At 38.6% G+C, this 17,011-nt stretch overlaps 1 protein-coding gene across 1 annotated transcript in view; it reads right to left on the bottom strand.

The window, feature by feature from the left end:
• Positions 1–17,011, bottom strand: part of dnah6 (dynein, axonemal, heavy chain 6) — a 159,677-nt gene that overhangs the window by 25,433 nt on the left and 117,233 nt on the right. Inside the window, exons 67-70 of the mRNA XM_061909242.1 lie at positions 9,494–9,629; positions 9,232–9,404; positions 5,968–6,158; positions 1,091–1,251 (exon numbers count right to left, since the gene is read on the bottom strand). Of these exons, the coding sequence (XP_061765226.1) occupies positions 1,091–1,251; positions 5,968–6,158; positions 9,232–9,404; positions 9,494–9,629 (661 nt within the window). The remainder of the gene's footprint in view (positions 1–1,090; positions 1,252–5,967; positions 6,159–9,231; positions 9,405–9,493; positions 9,630–17,011) is intronic.

Genomic DNA, 17,011 nt, shown 5'->3' with positions numbered 1-17,011 from the left:
GATATTGATTTATTTGTTAGCATTTATTTGTTAAGTGTTGATTTATTTTTAAGTATTTTATTAATTTCAAGTATTGACTTAGTTGTAAGCATTGAATTATTTGTAAGTTGATTTATTTGCACGTATTGAAATATTTGTATTAATTTATTTGTATGTATTGATAAAGTTTTAATTCTTACTCTGTGAATTGTTAGATATAAAGTGGCTGACTTTGAGCTTACTAACGTGATTATGTATATACATAATCGTTTATATTATGTAAAAAAATGGAACAAGATTAAGTTACTTTTTGTGTCCGTGTACATCACATCGATGTTTCAATGGTTAACTTTTACGAATGTTTGCATGTTGTTGGTGTCTTGTCTTTAGAACAAGCTAGAGGGAAATGGGCTCACAAGCCAATACATATAAACTTATAAAAAATAGGATGTTCAGGTTTGGTTCATAATTTGTTAAGCAAAATAAGGCTTCCAATAGGGACATTTAAAAAAAATATAGTAACTGCTGCTTATGATTCGTTTTTTTTAATTTTTTTATCTGTTGCCTTTATTGCAAAGATTCGGGAGTACTGAGGAATTCAGGAATATTTTGCATTACAATATATTTATTCTACTTAATATTTAAATAAAAAATATTCATTAATAAAGTAGCTGTTAACACTACTATTGTTTAAAGTATCAGGTTTAACTATAAGATGGAAATACATCTCCTGATGTTAGTCTATTTTTCTCTCTCCTGTAAAAACAATATATTTGCGTTCATTATGTAACATTTTGTTTGTTCACTTTTGTTCTATTTTTTCTCTTTGACTGTCCTGATGGCAGATCTATTTCTGTCAACATGTCAGTGTAAAAATGAAAGCAAGTGATCCAAGCAGGTCACAACTTAAAGAGAATTCTGTCAATGTGTGTCCTCCATTGACCACATGGACAGAATCCTTGGTCAGCTTCAAATTTGGACACAGATAATAACTCTAATTAATATTAATGACACTGAGTAACTGCTTTATATTGTTCTTGGATGAGCTGTGGACGTAAATATGAGTACAGGTTTTTAATTGCATAACATGTATGAAGTGTTGTTTCTTTACCAGGCTCAGCAAAAGTCTTTATGAGCTCCTCCATGGCGAGCATCCAAGAAACGGCTAAATGACAATTCTGCAAGAAAACCCAGCCTCCACTCGCTAAAGCTGAAATAATCATTTTCTCTGCTATAGGTCCTTGTCCTTGACCGAGAGAGATAGACTCCACCCTAAAAGTTAGAAAAACACAACATTTTCAAACATTTTTCAGTCCAGACGAGGATTATGGCTAAATGATAGTAATAGAAGCGGACTTTAGACATGCTGAGACTAGGTGTTTATTGCAGCGAGCTATCAAATTCTGGACTGTGTTCTGGCAAAAGAAGGAATACATAAATTGTATTGTGTATCCCATTTGAAGAAATCTTTTATACGAATACAATCTTGAGCCAAGTGAACATCAAGACACGGCTGTGGTAAAGATAGACTCGGCCAGTAGTTCTCAAACGTTTTTTCCCCAAGTACTACCTCAGAAAAAACGTGTCTCTCCAAGTATCACCATAATGACCAACATTAAAACACATTAGCATAGTAGGCAAAAGTGTTCATTAAAAACAAGTATCTATACACACAGTTTGAACGGCAACACTTTGTTTGAATATAGGAAACTAAAACACTGTACTTTAATATAGTGATTATTTGGAGTACCACTAGATCAGGGCTCGGCAATTTTTAACACTCAAAGAGCCATTTTGACCCGTTTCACAATACAAAGTAAAGAAAACAATGGTACCCACAAAACTCTTTCGAAATTTAAAATGAAATAACACTGCATACAAAATTTTTTTTGCTTTGTGCAAAATACCCAGAATCCCATGCATCCCTAACTCATCCGGGCTACATTATACACCCCCGCTACCACCAATAACCACCCCCCGTCCGTGCGTCGGTTGAGGTGGGCGGGGTTTGGTGCTAGCGGGGGTGTATAATGTAGCCCGGAAGAGTTAGGGATGCATGGGATACTGGGTATTTGTTCTGTTGTGTTTATGTTGTGTTACGGTGCGGATGTTCTCGTGAAATGTGTTTGTCATTCTTGTTTGGTGTGGGTTCACAGTGTGGCGCATATTAGTAAGAGTGTTAAAGTTGTTTATATCACAACCCTCAGTGTAACCTGTATGGCTGTTGAGCAAGTATGCCTTGCAGTCACTTACATGTGTTTACAGAGGCAGCGTAATATATGTGACCGGCCGGCACGCAGACAGCATGGTGTAAAAGCGGACACAACAACATGTTAAAGGCATTGCCATCACGGCCCACTCTCAATATTGTTGTCCGGGTGAAAATCTGAGAATATTTGCCCCGGGAGATTGTTGGGAGAGGCATTAAAATCCGGAAACCTCCCGGAAAAATCAGGGGGGTCGGCATGTATGCAGCTAAACCATATCAGAGCGATCAAAGAGCCGCTGCCCACCCCTGCACTAGATGGAGTACCACTAGATGGAGCCCACTAACCACTGGTGGTACACATACTACAGTTTATTAATCACTGCACTAGGCTCATCAGCTGATCTCCAACCAGTTAAAAAAAGACAAAACTCGGCTCGATAACTGTTTGCAACCTTTATGTGGATATCTGGAGGCCACCGATTTTCTAAAGTAGCATGGAATGACGTAACTACACCCGTACGTAATACATGCATTAACCTTACATTAACCTTACAACCTTGCTGTGCCATAGCAGAGCTTTGAACTTTTTCACATCTGATATTTGTAATATTGACTTCCTTCATAACTTTAAATCCAGACTCAAAACCCACATATTCAAAATTGCACTCACTGTAACTGTCTTTAATTTTTTGTTACATACATGCTTGTTGTCCTTGGTTATTTGAATAATTTTATCTGAATATTGCAAAGTGTCCCTGTTTTTTTATTTTTTTAATTCGGCCATAAATTAAATGTTTCATTACTATTATTACTATTGTTATAAGCCGTCCGGGAGTGTTCTCGTTATATTTTTTGGGTTGAAAAAGTTACCTTTTGGCAGGTTGCAAACAGACTCTTTAACAATAGAAATAAAAAAATAATTATTATTTTAGTTATCTTAAAATTAAATTATTGAGAGTGTTTCCAACTATTCCTTGTGCACTTTACTGAAAATAATAAAATGTATTATTATAATAATATTTTTTTTATTATTTAATAAAACCACTATTATTAACATTGGTATTAGGGCTGTCAAAATTAACAAGTTAACTCATGTGATTAATTACAAAAACTACCACATTAATCAAACAATTAGATTAATCATGCAATTTATTTTGCACATACAAGCTCTTTTACCTTAAAGGGGAACTGCACTTTTTGGGGGAATTCTGCCAGTCATTCACAATCATTATGAAATGGATGGATTTAAAAAAATAATTCAAAATATTAAATAAATGTGAATACAAGCCAACGGGAGCGCCACTATTCCGCCCATAACATTTGATAAATACACATTCAAAAAGCGCCAACAATACCCAATTTACATTTCGTGACTTGAATATTGACCAAATATAAGTGATATTGTTGTTATAAGCGCTAACATAGACAAACTATTTATAGCGGCGCAGTGATCACTTCCGAGTGTGCCTATGTTTACATCATCGACTGATCAGCAGCTTCCTCAATTCTTTGCTCCCTTTAAGTTTATTCTAGATCATAAATTATGCATCTCACCTGGACAGAAGATGTCTGAATAGGTATTCCGACAAGTTGGAACACTTTGACAGCCATATAGGACCTGGAACTGGCGAGAACGACACTAAAAGCAGTTTTTCTCCTCGCTCCATTACTTTGCGAGGATTATGAGACATTTTTCATCTAAATGGGAATATATGAACATCCCAGCAGTCGGCATCCTAATGACAGCGGACCTTATACCGTAAGTGGTGTTTAATATGTTTGTTGGCTCTCATAAAGTCGTCAATGAGCAAAAATCAATGATATAGAAAAAAAAAGCATACATCTTGATGCGTTTTTTTTTTTTCAATTAATGTTCATTGTATGCTTAAAATTATCAAAATACTTAAATATTACATGTTATTATAAATGTGCCCATTACTACATGGCACATATACTTACGTAATGTATATAAAACTCTAATGGAGGTGTTTGGAATTTTTATAGACAGAATTGAAAGGCTCCCACTGGCGCCATTGTAAGCGGACTTTTGATTGCACTAAAAAAAAAAACATCTGTCGTCAAAATAATTGACTGAATAGGCAAAATTCCCCAAAAAGGTGCAGTTCCCCTTTAACCAGTACGCAGTCAGTTATAAAATCACTGCATACGTCAGTACAAAAATGAATGAGGCGATACTGACTGGTGTAATCGCTGGCAAATTTTACTACAAAAAAACAGCCTGAAATAACTTTGAATAAAACTGCTACCAGTTATTTTTGCACATAACTGAGATGCAAGCGAGTAATCACCCGTAAATAATCAAGATTAATCCTTATGTCAAATTTGTGATTGAGCTGATTAAAAAAAGATCATTTGACATCCTTGATTAAGATATAATATTCTATATATATATAATTATTGCAATTTTTGCATTTTAGAATTGGGTTTACTGAATAATTACCTGCCAGTAGATTTTTAAGTTTTATTATATGTATTAAAAAAACAAAAAAAACAATAGACGCTGTTTACACAGAGGTTAAGCAGTTTTATGTTTTTTTTATTTTGGTCACTTACATTATTGTACCTCAAATGGGTTATATTATGACATTCAAAACACTTCTTTGTCGTTCATACAACATGTAATGGTGGTTCGTTGGTCAAGATTTTGCATATATTATGTTTTACGGACTATCTTCAAGCCGCTTTCTGACTGTCTCTTCAGGATTTATCTTTTTTGGGCGGTCTTATTTACATGCCTCCACTTGGACTGTCTTCTTCACGCCAGCCATATGGTAATTTTTAGCGCTTCTATATAGAGTCAACTGACAGATATAAGTTAGAACTATATGCTACTTTTTATTAAAAAATAGCAATGGAGGAGGATGCATGTGCATGTACGAGCCAGTCTGCCTAACAAAAACAGGATAGACAAGAAGAAGGGGCTTATTAACTACAGCGTCAGACTACAATGGCAGACTTGCGCAAAACTCTTTGGGTACATTTTTACTATATATGGAGATACTGTATATCCGCTGACATCACCGATAAGAAAAACGTCACAAATTGGGCACATTCCAAATGGCGACTTTGGAGCAATTATGAAGGAGAGCAAGATTGTTTTATAAATATCTCCGCCTTGCCTCCATGGTTTAAATTACAATTTTCGGGACTTATGCAGATCCCAATTACACAAAATCAGGTAAAAATAGGTAAGAAAAGTTGTTTTTTGCATAATAGGTCCCCTTTAACTGAACTGAACCATGATGTTAAAAATACCAGTTGTTACATATAGATCATACACACGTCAACAACTTGACATAAACGGTTAATAACTACTAATGAATCATCATACACAAGTTCTATTATTAGTTGGCTATAAGTCAACATTGTCAGCCACCTTTTCATTATTGTGTACTACAAAACTTGTATTGTTATTTCATTCTGATCAAGTTGTCAGGGACAATTCTCCAATATTATATTTTGTCTAATCTTTGTTTTATATCTATATTTTCGGCCGTGCTGTAATGACACAACTGGAAATAGGTGATGCATTACACTGTATCGCATGCATGTTCAAATTAAACTGAAACTGAACTGGTCTGAACTGAACTGAAATATTGCCAAATTATCATACTGAACCATGATGAAGGCATAGCCTAACAAACCAACGTTGCTTAATCATTTATTCTGCATCACATTTCTTTGACTGTTGGGTTGAAGTTGCTTCTGATACAACAAAGTAATTAATGATTATTCGAGAACATTTTACACTGTTGTACCTGTCAAGACAACCCCTCTCTTTAGCAAAGCGCTGGAAGGCGCCCATGGGGTCGGATCCGGTGCTGAGGATGAAGACGAGTGGCGTCGATGGCGACATGTCGTTGTATAGATTAGCCAGATCAATGGGAGGGTTTTCCACAAACTGCTTCCCTAAGCTGACGATCACAAATTCTGTTGCTGCAAAAACAACCTGGTCAAGGAAGAAATACACATTTTTTTTACTACATTTCAGATACCAACCACCAACGTATGGTGCCTACAGCCTGCTCAGTGGCCTTCTGGTTAGAGTGTCTGCCCTGAAATCGGTAGGTCGTGAGTTCAAACCCTGGCCGAGTCATACCAAAGACTATAAAAATGGGACCCATTACCACCCTGCTTGGCACTAAGCATCAAGGGATGGAATTGGGGGTTAAATAACCAAAATAATTCCCGAGCACGGCCACCGCTGCTGCTCACTGCTCCTCTCACCTCTCAAGGGGTGGAACAAGGGAATGGGTCAAATGCAGAGAGTAATTTCACCATTATCAGTGGTACTTTAACTTTAAAGGGTGAAAGTCCACTGACAAAAAAACGTAATTATTTGTGACAAGCTGAAGGCTGAATCCCAATTCTAACCCTGACTCCTTGTCTTAGCCCTTCGCTGTCAGTTTTGCACGCTCATCTCGGAAATCTCCTGTAAGGTTAAAAGACGTGCTTAGTGCCAAGGAGTGATTAAACCTCAAAACCAGGTGTGCTCCCAACCAAACTTGAAACCAAGTGTTAGGGGCACATAAATGAAGATAATTGTAAACATTATTGATTTTCAAAGTAATGATACTTTTGTTTCATCAGGTATTCAATTAGTTGCTACTACACATAAATATTACTATTTTTGAAATGTATTTTCATATTTTAAAATCGCTTGTCCTTTTTATTTAGTTACATTTGATTAAATATTTAAGACACTTTATTTTGTTATTAAAATGTTCTGAATTTCATGAATGATTCAACAGTTAATAATAGACTTTCAACATTTACATTAGCCACGTTTTCTCATTGTTATTTTAATATTAAAATCGTTTGTCAAAAAAGCAAGCTAACGTGGTTGTAGCTAGTCAACTGCATGTCAGACTAACAGCAGACTTCACTCCAATTTACCACATTTTAGTGAATGATCTGACAGCTACTTGGCTTTTAAAATTTACATTAGTCATGTTTAGAATTTCCATCCATCCATTTTCTACCGCTTATCCCGCGGGTGCTGGAGCCTATCTCAGCTACAATCGGGCGGAAGGCGGGGTACACCCTGGACAAGTCGCCACCTCATCGCAGGGCCAACATAGATAGACAGACAACATTCACACTCACATTCACACACTAGGGCCAATTTAGTGTTGCCAATCAACCTATCCCCAGGTGCATGTCTTTGGAAGTAGGAGGAAGCCGGAGTACCCGTAGGGAACCCACGCAGTCACGGAGAGAACATGCAAACTCCACACAGAAAGATCCCGAGCCCGGGATCGAACCCAGGACCTTGTTAATGTGAGGCAGATGCATTGTTCAATTTAAATAATATGAGCTAGTTAACGCAGTTGTGTCTTGTAAACTACGACATACGACTAAAAGCAAACAGACTTCTCTTTCAAAATTTACAATGGCCAAGTTTTGAATGTCCATCCATCTTCTTCCGCTTAGCCGAGCTCGGGTCGCGGGGGAAGATGCCTAAGCAGAGAAGCCCAGACTTCCCTCTCCCCAGCCTCTTTGTCCAGCTCCTCCCGGGGGATCCCGAGGCGTTCCCAGGCCAGCCGGGAGACATAGTCTTCCTAACGTGTCCTGGGTCTTCCCCGTGGCCTCCTACCGGTCAGACGTGCCCAAAACACAACAGGAGCAGCGGCTTTACTTTGAGCTCCTCCCAAATGACAGAGCTTCACACCCTATCTCTAAGGGAGAGCCCCGCCACCCGTGATCTTGTCCTTTCGGTCACGACCCAAAGCTCATGACCATAGGTGAGAATGCGAATATAGATCGACCTTTAAATTGAGAGATTTGCCTTTCGGCTCAGCTCCTTCTTCACCACAATGGATCGATACCGGGTCCGCATTACTGAAGACGCCGCACCGATCCCCCTGCCGAGCTCACGATCCACTATTCCCTCACTAGTAAACAAGACTTTGGGGTACTTGAACTCCTCCACTTGGGGCAAGATCTGTTTTTATTATAAAATTGCTCTTCATGACCAGCAGCTTAACGCAATTTGAAAATAGTGTAGCTTCTGACTACTGTGACCAGTAAATTAGGGTCCAAAGAATATTTGCATTCGGATGACATAGTTTTGAGTTAAGAACTTTGTCATAGAACCAATTGAGTTTGTAAGTTGAGGTACCACAGTATATCCTTATTGTAACAGTAAGGAGCTAGGAATAAGTTTTCAGTAAAATTTCATATAAAGCAAATGTGTCATTCATTGACATTTTACATGCTCCTCTGTATACAAAATGGAGCCCACACGTATCGTGACCATACACACATAAAAAAGCACAGTCGCAGTGTATGCACAGTGTATAGGGACCACCCTATACATTGTGCATACACTGCGACGCGTTTTTTTGTAGCCTGTTATTTGTCTGACAATTACAATAGCAGCCACTAGGTGGCTTGAAGTGATGATGTAGCAGCAAAACAAGTGGGGTTTTGTTCCTTAGGGCAGTGGTCCCCAACCACCGGGCGGACCGTGGCCCGATTGGTACCGGGCCGCAAAATTTTTTTTATTAATTTTTATTAAAAATGTTTTTAAAAAGTATTAAATCAACATAAAAAACACAATATACACTTACAATTAGTGCACCAAACACAAAAACCTCCCTTTTTCATGACAAAAACGTCCCTTTTCATGACAAAGAAAAAAAAAAAATGGATCCCCCCTCACCGCGGAACAAATTACTAAGCGTTGACCGGTCCGCGGTCTGATACAAAAAGGTTGGGGACCACTGCTTTAGGGCATTTTTTTCCACCACTACTTGGACCTCTGTTTTGAAGAGTGTGGGTTTGGGGTAAAATGCAGGTGGAAAGGTTAAGAAATTGTGATTTAGTGCTATTCTTAATTGATTAATTCATTAATAGTTGCATAGTAAAATAAAATGCAGGATGCCCAACATTCTTAGCAGGAATGTACATTTATTTTAGTGTCACCAAATATAAACCACAATTGAAAGCTAAATAGAATAAATTCAGGAAGATGTCTTCACGACAAGCACTATATGTTATAATAATATATAGTAACCCACCTTCTCTTCCATGAAGCTCTTAATAAGAACCAGCTTCTGAAAAGGACTCAGTCTTTCATCCCAATGGCCCCGGATTCCGCTCTGCTCGTTCTCATCTTTGGAAGGATCAAAAGGTGGCAGCGTTGACACGTAATCCTCCCAGTCCTCTGGATTGAATGATGTCTCAAAACTTCCTGATTAAAGTTGATAAGTACAAGTTCATTATCTGAATCAGAAACATATTTTTCATGTTTTAGCTGAATATCAGCTGAGGGTTTTTTACCAAGAGTCACATGGATGTGGGTTGCAATGATTTCCTTTGAAATGCCTTTGAAGCAGGACAGCGAGCTCTCAAGTTCACAACAGGTTTCCCAGTATTCATCACTAAGCCATGGGACATCTGGCCGCTCTGGATATTCCTAGGAGACAAGACACCAATAATAACTGCCAAAGTGAAGGGTAACTAAATATGAACTAAATATTTACAGCTTAGTTTTGTGTCAGAAGGTAATTTGTCGTCTTTTTTCCCAGACTTGAGTTAGCTTGTTCAAGTATCTACACGGTCCAAATTGAATCCATTTAGGTTCTGGAGTCGTCCAGAAAGATCCCAAAAGAACCCAACTGCTACCACTGATTATAGGGGTTCCCCAAACGGTCTGAAACGCAACCAAAATGGCCCCTAGCACTGGTCCTGTCCCTGGAATCTTTGGGTAAATTTCAGACCTGTCGGAGCACTAAGGCGTTTAGGGGTCAGTCACTTTGGGACCTTTTGGGGAAAAATGGTCTAGAGCAGGGGTGCTCACACTTTTTCTGCAGGCGAGCTACTTTTCAATTGACCAAGTCGGGGAGATCTACCTCATTCATATTTATAATTTACATTTATTTATTAATGAAAGAGACATTTTTGTTAACAAGTTAATGGTGTTTAATGATAATACAAGCATGTTTAGCACATATAGATTCCTTTCTTTCATGAAGACAAGAATATAAGTTGGTGTATTTGATTCTGATAACTTGCAATGATTGGAATCAGATAGTGGTGCTGATAACGTCCGCATTTTCAAATGGAGGAAAAAAAAGTCCTCCGTTCTGTCCAATACCACATGAAAGTGGTTGGATTTGGCATCTCATTTGTCCAACTTGCATACTCGTTTTTAAACACTTTGTCATGAGAGTAGCCTATGTGTGTGTGGCCCTTTAATGTGTGGACAGCAGGTGAGTGACGTCAGTGAGTGTGTGGGCGAGAGAGGAGAGGGAGCGGTCACTGAGGGCGTGGGAGAAATACATTGGCATCAAACTCCGTAGCTTGCTAGCTTGTGCACGCTAGCTTTCTGAGACTACTATTTTGTTAGCACAGGCAGGATGAAGCAGGTCTTTTATGTTGAAGACAGGAACTTTGCAGTCGGTCTTTAGAGTTTTGACAGCAGGTACGGCCCAAGAGTCTGTTGAAATAAAAAGTGTTTCTCTCCGTCCCTCCTGTCAGTGATTTTTTTCTTAATAATGAGCTCGCAGCAGCCAGCGTCATCTCACAATATCCTCAGGTGCCGAGAATTTCAAACAACTGAAGAAAGTGAAGTCTTGGTGAAGATTGATGATTGCTCATTTTTATGTCTATTTTTTTTAATGCCTGGCTTGCGATCGACTGACACACCCTCCGCGATCGACCGGTAGCTCGCGATCCACGTAATGCCCACCCCTGGTCTAGAGTCTATGGACTTTTTCCAGGCAAAGGTAGGAAAAAAAAGAAAAAAAAAGAGTTAAAAGCCCTGCCTCATTTTACAAGTGCTCCGACCCATTTGAGAAAATTGTCCTTCATTCACACCCAGCAAAAAAGAAATGCTCGCCAGCACACATTTACTGCAGTTGGGCACATATTTGTCAACAATATTAAAGATAAATAAATAGGACTGGGTGATAAATAGTTTTGATCAATAAATGCAAGGTTTTTTTTGCATAATTAATAATTATGCATATAGATAATTAAAAATCTATGTTTGTCTCCTCTTGCTCTGGCATACATTTTTCCCACAGTGGTTTCTGTTGCTTCCCTCATCCTCTTTGCTTACTTAGCGGCGATTCTGAGCGTCTTATTGTGGTCGTGGAGTTATATTTTTTTAATGATCCTAGGCAATAAGTTGTCAGGCGGTTCTATACCCCTGGTAGGATCTCCCAAGACAAACAGGTCCTATGACATAAACATTAATACAGCTTCCTGGGAACCGCGTCACTGAGTAACGTGCCCGGGATGTTCAATGCTTATTAGGCATAGCAAAATAGACTAATACTACAGGGAATGCAGCAAAAAGTTAATGAAGAACATAACAAGCAAAGCCAGAAATGTAACTGAACATTGGATCCGTTATTACTGCATGGTGAGACTGGTTATTAGCCTTACAACAGGTGAGGACGCTAATCATAATGAGAGACAGGTGTGAGCTTTAGACCCCTAGCAACAGAATGTAAACAAAAAGAGCCAAGAAGCGCTAGGAACAAAACTAGACTTAAACAAAGGAAGAATACTACTAAACATAAACTAAGACATGACCCCGGAAACAGGTCATGACAGGATGATCTTGAATTGGCAGGAAAAAAACCCTGATCGGAACATCCCTAATTCTTCTAACCATCACTTTTAAGGAATACTAATAGATCTGGACCAAAAAAATTATGCCTCCAATTACCAAAAGTAATTACTGACGGCCCAAAGTCTCAAGAGGCATTTACAAGGGGATTTAGACTCCAATTAACTTGAAATCAGTATCGGCTGTCTTTTTGCTGCAGTGATTGTTGTCACTTAAGCCTGTCAGTAGAAATACAAGGAATTGTTGAGCACGATACAGATTGTTCCACTTACAAACCCCGTTTCCATATGAGTTGGGAAATTGTTTTAAATGTAAATATAAAAGGAATACAATGATTTGCAAATCATTGTATCGCAAATTTTCAACCCATATTCAGTTGAATATGCTACTAAGACAACATATTTGATGTTCAAACTGATAAAAAATTTTTTTTTTTTGCAAATAATCATTAACTTTAGAATTTGATGCCAGCAACATGTGACAAAGAAGTTGGGAAAGGTGGCAATAAATACTGATAAAATTGAGGAATGCTCATCAAACACTTATTTGGTACATCCCACAGGTGTGCAGGCTAATTAGGAAAAGGTGGGTGCCATGATTGGGTAAAAAAACAGCTTTCCAAAAAATGCTCAGTCTTTAACAAGAAAGGATGGGGCGAGATACACCCCTTTGTCCACAACTGCGTGAGCAAATAGTCAAACAGTTTAAGAACAAAGTTTCTCCAAGTGCAATTGTAAGAAATTTAGGGATTTTAACATCTATGGTCCATAATATCATCAAAAGGTTCAGAGAATATAGAGAAATCACTCCACATAAACGGCATGGCTGGAAACCAACATTGAATGACCGTGACCTTTGATCCCTCAGACGGCACTGTATCAAACTCTGACATCAATCTCTAAAGGATATCACCACATGGCCTCAGGAACACTTTAAAAAACCAAAGTCACTAAATACAGTTCGTCGCTACATCTGTAAGTGCAAGTTAAAGCTCTACTATGCAAAGCGAAAGCCATTTATCAACAATATCCAGAAACGCCGGCGGCTTTTCTGGGCCATAGATCATCTAAGATGGACTGACGCAAAGTGGAAAATTGTTCTGTGGTCTGACGAGTCCACATTTCAAATTGTTTTTGGAAATATTCGACATCATGTGTCATCCGGACCAAAGGGGAAGCGAACCATCCAGACTGTTATCGACGCAAAGTTCAAAAGCCAGCATCTGTGATGGTAAGGGGGAGTATTAGTGCCCAAGGCATGGGTAACTTACACATGTGTGAAGGCACCATTAATGCTGAATAGTATATACAGGTTTTGAAACAACATATGCTGCCATCTAAGCGCAGTCTTTTTCATGGACGACCCTGCTTATTTTAGCAAAACAATGCCAAGCCACATTCAGCACATTTTACAACAGCGTGGCTTCGTAAAAAAAGAGTGCGGGTACTTTCCTGGCCCGCCTGCAGTCCAGACCTGTCTCCCATCAAAAATGTGTGGCGCATTATGAAGCGTAAAATACGACAGCAAGACCCCAGACTGTTGAACGACTGAAGCTCTACATAAAACAAGATTGGTAAAGAATTCCACTTTCAAAGCTTCAACAATTATTTTCCTCAGTTCCCAAACGTTTATTGAGTGTTGTTAAAAGAAAATGTGATGTAACACAGTGGTGAAAATGCCCTTTCCCAACTACTTTTGCACGTGTTGTAGCCATGAAATTCTAAGTTAATTTTTATTTGCAAAAAAAGAAAAAACGTTTATGAGTTTGAACATCAAATATCTTGTCTTTGTAGTGCATTCAACTGAATATGGGTTGAAAAGGATTTGCAAATCATTGTATTCCGTTTATATTTACATCTAACACAATTGCCCAACTCCTATGGAAACGGGGTTTGTATATTCATGTGCTCACTTTATGCAGTGATAGCTAGACTGGGGCTGCAACCTGGCTGGCTGGTATCCTGATTACGATTCTAATAGTGCCCTTCCCTTTTGAAATGTTTAACTCATCTGTCATTCAAACTCTTTCCTGTTCTTTTCATTTACCTGTCAGTAGAGCTTAATGTTAAAATCCTTCTAGAAGATAATTCTTAATAATAATAATAATCCTTAACAATAATCCTTCCAACTCACAGGTGTACAGATCAAGACGCAGATAAGACAGCATGATTATAAAACAGTTTAGGCCGGCCACTAAAAAAGGTGCAGTTTTAGCACACAGAACAATTAAACAGACTGCTGATATCCATTTCTACATCACTGTGAGAAAATTTGGCCATAAAAACATATATTCCCTCCTTTTTTAATCATAAGAATACATAGAAGCCCAATTTGATGTACAGTGATACCTTGCAATTCATTGTCTTCACTGTACTACAAGCACGTTCAAATGCGTGTCTCAAAACACAGCAGACCTGAAATACTTAAACAGCAATTTAAAGGCCTACTGAAACCCACTACTACCGACCACGCAGTCTGATAGTTTATACATCAATGATGAAATATTAACATTGCAACACATGCCAATACCGCCGGTTTAGTTTACTAAATTGCAATTTTAAATTTCCCGCGGAGTTTCTTGTTGAAAACGTCGCGGAATGATGACGCGTGCGCGTGACGTCACGGACGGTCAGGAAATATTAGCGCAGCACTATTTGCGGCTAAAAGTTGTCTCTTTTCATCGCATAATTAAACAGTATTCTGGACATCTGTGTTGCTAAATCTTTTGCAATTTGTTCAATTAATAATGGAAAAGTCAAAGTAGAATGATGGAGTTGGGAAGCTTTAGCCTATAGCCACACAAACACAAGGTGATTCATTGTTTAAAATTTCCGGAGGTGAAGCTTTACTATGGATCAGAGCGGTCAAGCGAACATGGATCCCGACCACTACAGGTTTCGGTGAGAAAACTGTGTTAAAAAGTCGCCTCTTACCGGAGATCTGTGGAGTTTGCGCCGTCCTTGTATCTGCCGTGACTCAGACACTGGCTTCAAAACACCCGTAGACACACCCCACCGACTATCAAGTACTATTTAATCTCATCAAAACACTAGCAACACAATAGAAAGATAAGGGATTTCCCAGAAATATTCTAGTAAATGTGTCTAAAAACATCTGAATCCCCCCCAATGCAATCGCTTTTTTTTTTTAAACTTTTTTTTCTTCTAGTCCTTCGCTATCAATATCATCATCCACGAATCTTTCATCCTCGCTCAAATTATTGAGGAAATTGTCGTTGTCTCGGTCCGTATAGCTTTTGCTGCTGGAGGCTCCCATTAAAAACAATGTGAGGACGTGAGGAGCCCTCACCCTTGTGACGTCATCGTCTGCGACTTCCGGTAAAGGCGAGGCTTTTTTTATCAGCACCAAAAGTTGCAAACTTTATCGTCGATGTTCTCTACTAAATCCTTTCAGCAAACATATGGCAAGATCACGAAATGATCAAGTATGACACATAAAATAAACCTGCTATCCCCGTTTGAATAAGAAAATCTCATTTCAGTAGGCCTTTAACTATTGTATCCAGATGGGAAAAACATTTATTTACAATGTAATTCTGGGAGGACTCCACGAGGGTTCAGTGTGGCATCTGTGGTGTGTTTGCAACTTTGCAAAGGGTTAAGATTGCGAAGAAGCCATAGTTGGAGAGCCAAGAAAAAAAGTGTTTATGTTTGAGTGAACTTGTAGCTTTGGGAGGTAAACATTCCTATTAAAAATTGTTATGCAGTATACCAAATGTTCTGTAGGGAAATGGTGGCGGTATTGCTTTCATATGTGTGGCTTTTGGATTTGAGGAATCATTTGGTTACTTTTTCCCCAATATTGCAGCAAAACAGTTATTGTAACATTAGTGACATAGGTTTGTTAGCTACAAAGGATACATATTCACTGTGTTGTAAATGTACAGTATCTTTTTGTATTTGTAAATAGGTGCCATTTTTGTCGCAGAAACCTGTGTACTTTTGTTGCTACTACAAAAGTCATTCAGGAGATTTTGGACAAATCTAAACCTAAACCTTTATTGTTTAATTTATAAAGGGTTCAACTACACAAATTTACCTTTCAGAATAAAGAACCCCACAAGTAGTTGTGTGTCCTGTGCTTAATAAAGATTTTGCCGGGCAAAACATTTTGGTACCAGGAGTGGGGTTATGATAATTTGGTAGTTTGGTTTAACTTAAATAAGAGCAGTATTTTAGAGAAAATAGATAAATAAAATAACTGCAATGGTAATTATCTTCGGCACTGCTGCTGGTAGAAGATCCATCTTGCTTAAGGAGAAGCTAAGCCACCATTGCAGCATTCACCCGCGTAAGACATACGGAGGAAGCAGACAGACCAGTCTGTATTAGAGGAGAATGCACCCTAGTTCCAGACATCAGTGACAAACTTCAAGAACCTACATCATGTCACCAAGAAATAGCGACCATGGACAGAGTTCAGGAGAAGGGAGTGAGGTGGACCCTGTTACTGCACTACAGGCTATATTAAAGGCCTACTGAAGTGAGATTTTCTTATTCAAACAGGGATAGCAGGTTCATTCTATGTGTCATACTTGATCCTTTTGCAATATTGCCATATTTTTGCTGAAAGGATTTAGTAGAGAACATTGACAATAAAGTTTGCAACTTTTGGTGCTGATAAAAAAGCCTTGGCTTTACTGGTAGTCGCAGACAATGTCGTCACAAGTGTGAGGGCTCCTCACGTCCTCACATTGTTTATAATGGGAGCCTCTAGCAGCAAGAGCTATACGGACCGAGACAACGACAATTTCCTCATTAATTTGAGCGAGGATGAAAGATTTGTGGACGATGATATTGATAGCGAAGGACTAGCAAAAATAAATAAATTAAGTTAAAAAAAAAGGCGATTGCATTGGGACGGATTCAGATGTTTTTAGACACATTTACTAGGATAATTCTGGGAAATCCCTTATCTTTCTATTATGTTGATAGTGTTTTAGTGAGATTAAATAGTACCTGATAGTCAGAAGGGTGTGTCCACGGGTGTCTTGAGGCCAGTGTCTGAGGGAAGTCACGGCAGATACAAGGATGGCGCAAACTCCACAGATCTCCGGTAAGAGGCGACTTTTTAACACAATTTTCTCACCGAAACCTGCCGGTTGACAAGTGGTCGGGAACCATGTTTGCTTGACCGCTCTGATCCATAGTAAAGCTTCAACTCTGGGAATTTTAAACAAGGAATCACCGTGTGTTTGT

Source organism: Nerophis ophidion, linkage group LG01 (assembly GCF_033978795.1).
Source record: "Nerophis ophidion isolate RoL-2023_Sa linkage group LG01, RoL_Noph_v1.0, whole genome shotgun sequence".
In the NCBI taxonomy this organism is placed as follows: domain Eukaryota; kingdom Metazoa; phylum Chordata; class Actinopteri; order Syngnathiformes; family Syngnathidae; genus Nerophis; species Nerophis ophidion.
This window is presented reverse-complemented; position numbering and strand designations above follow the sequence as displayed.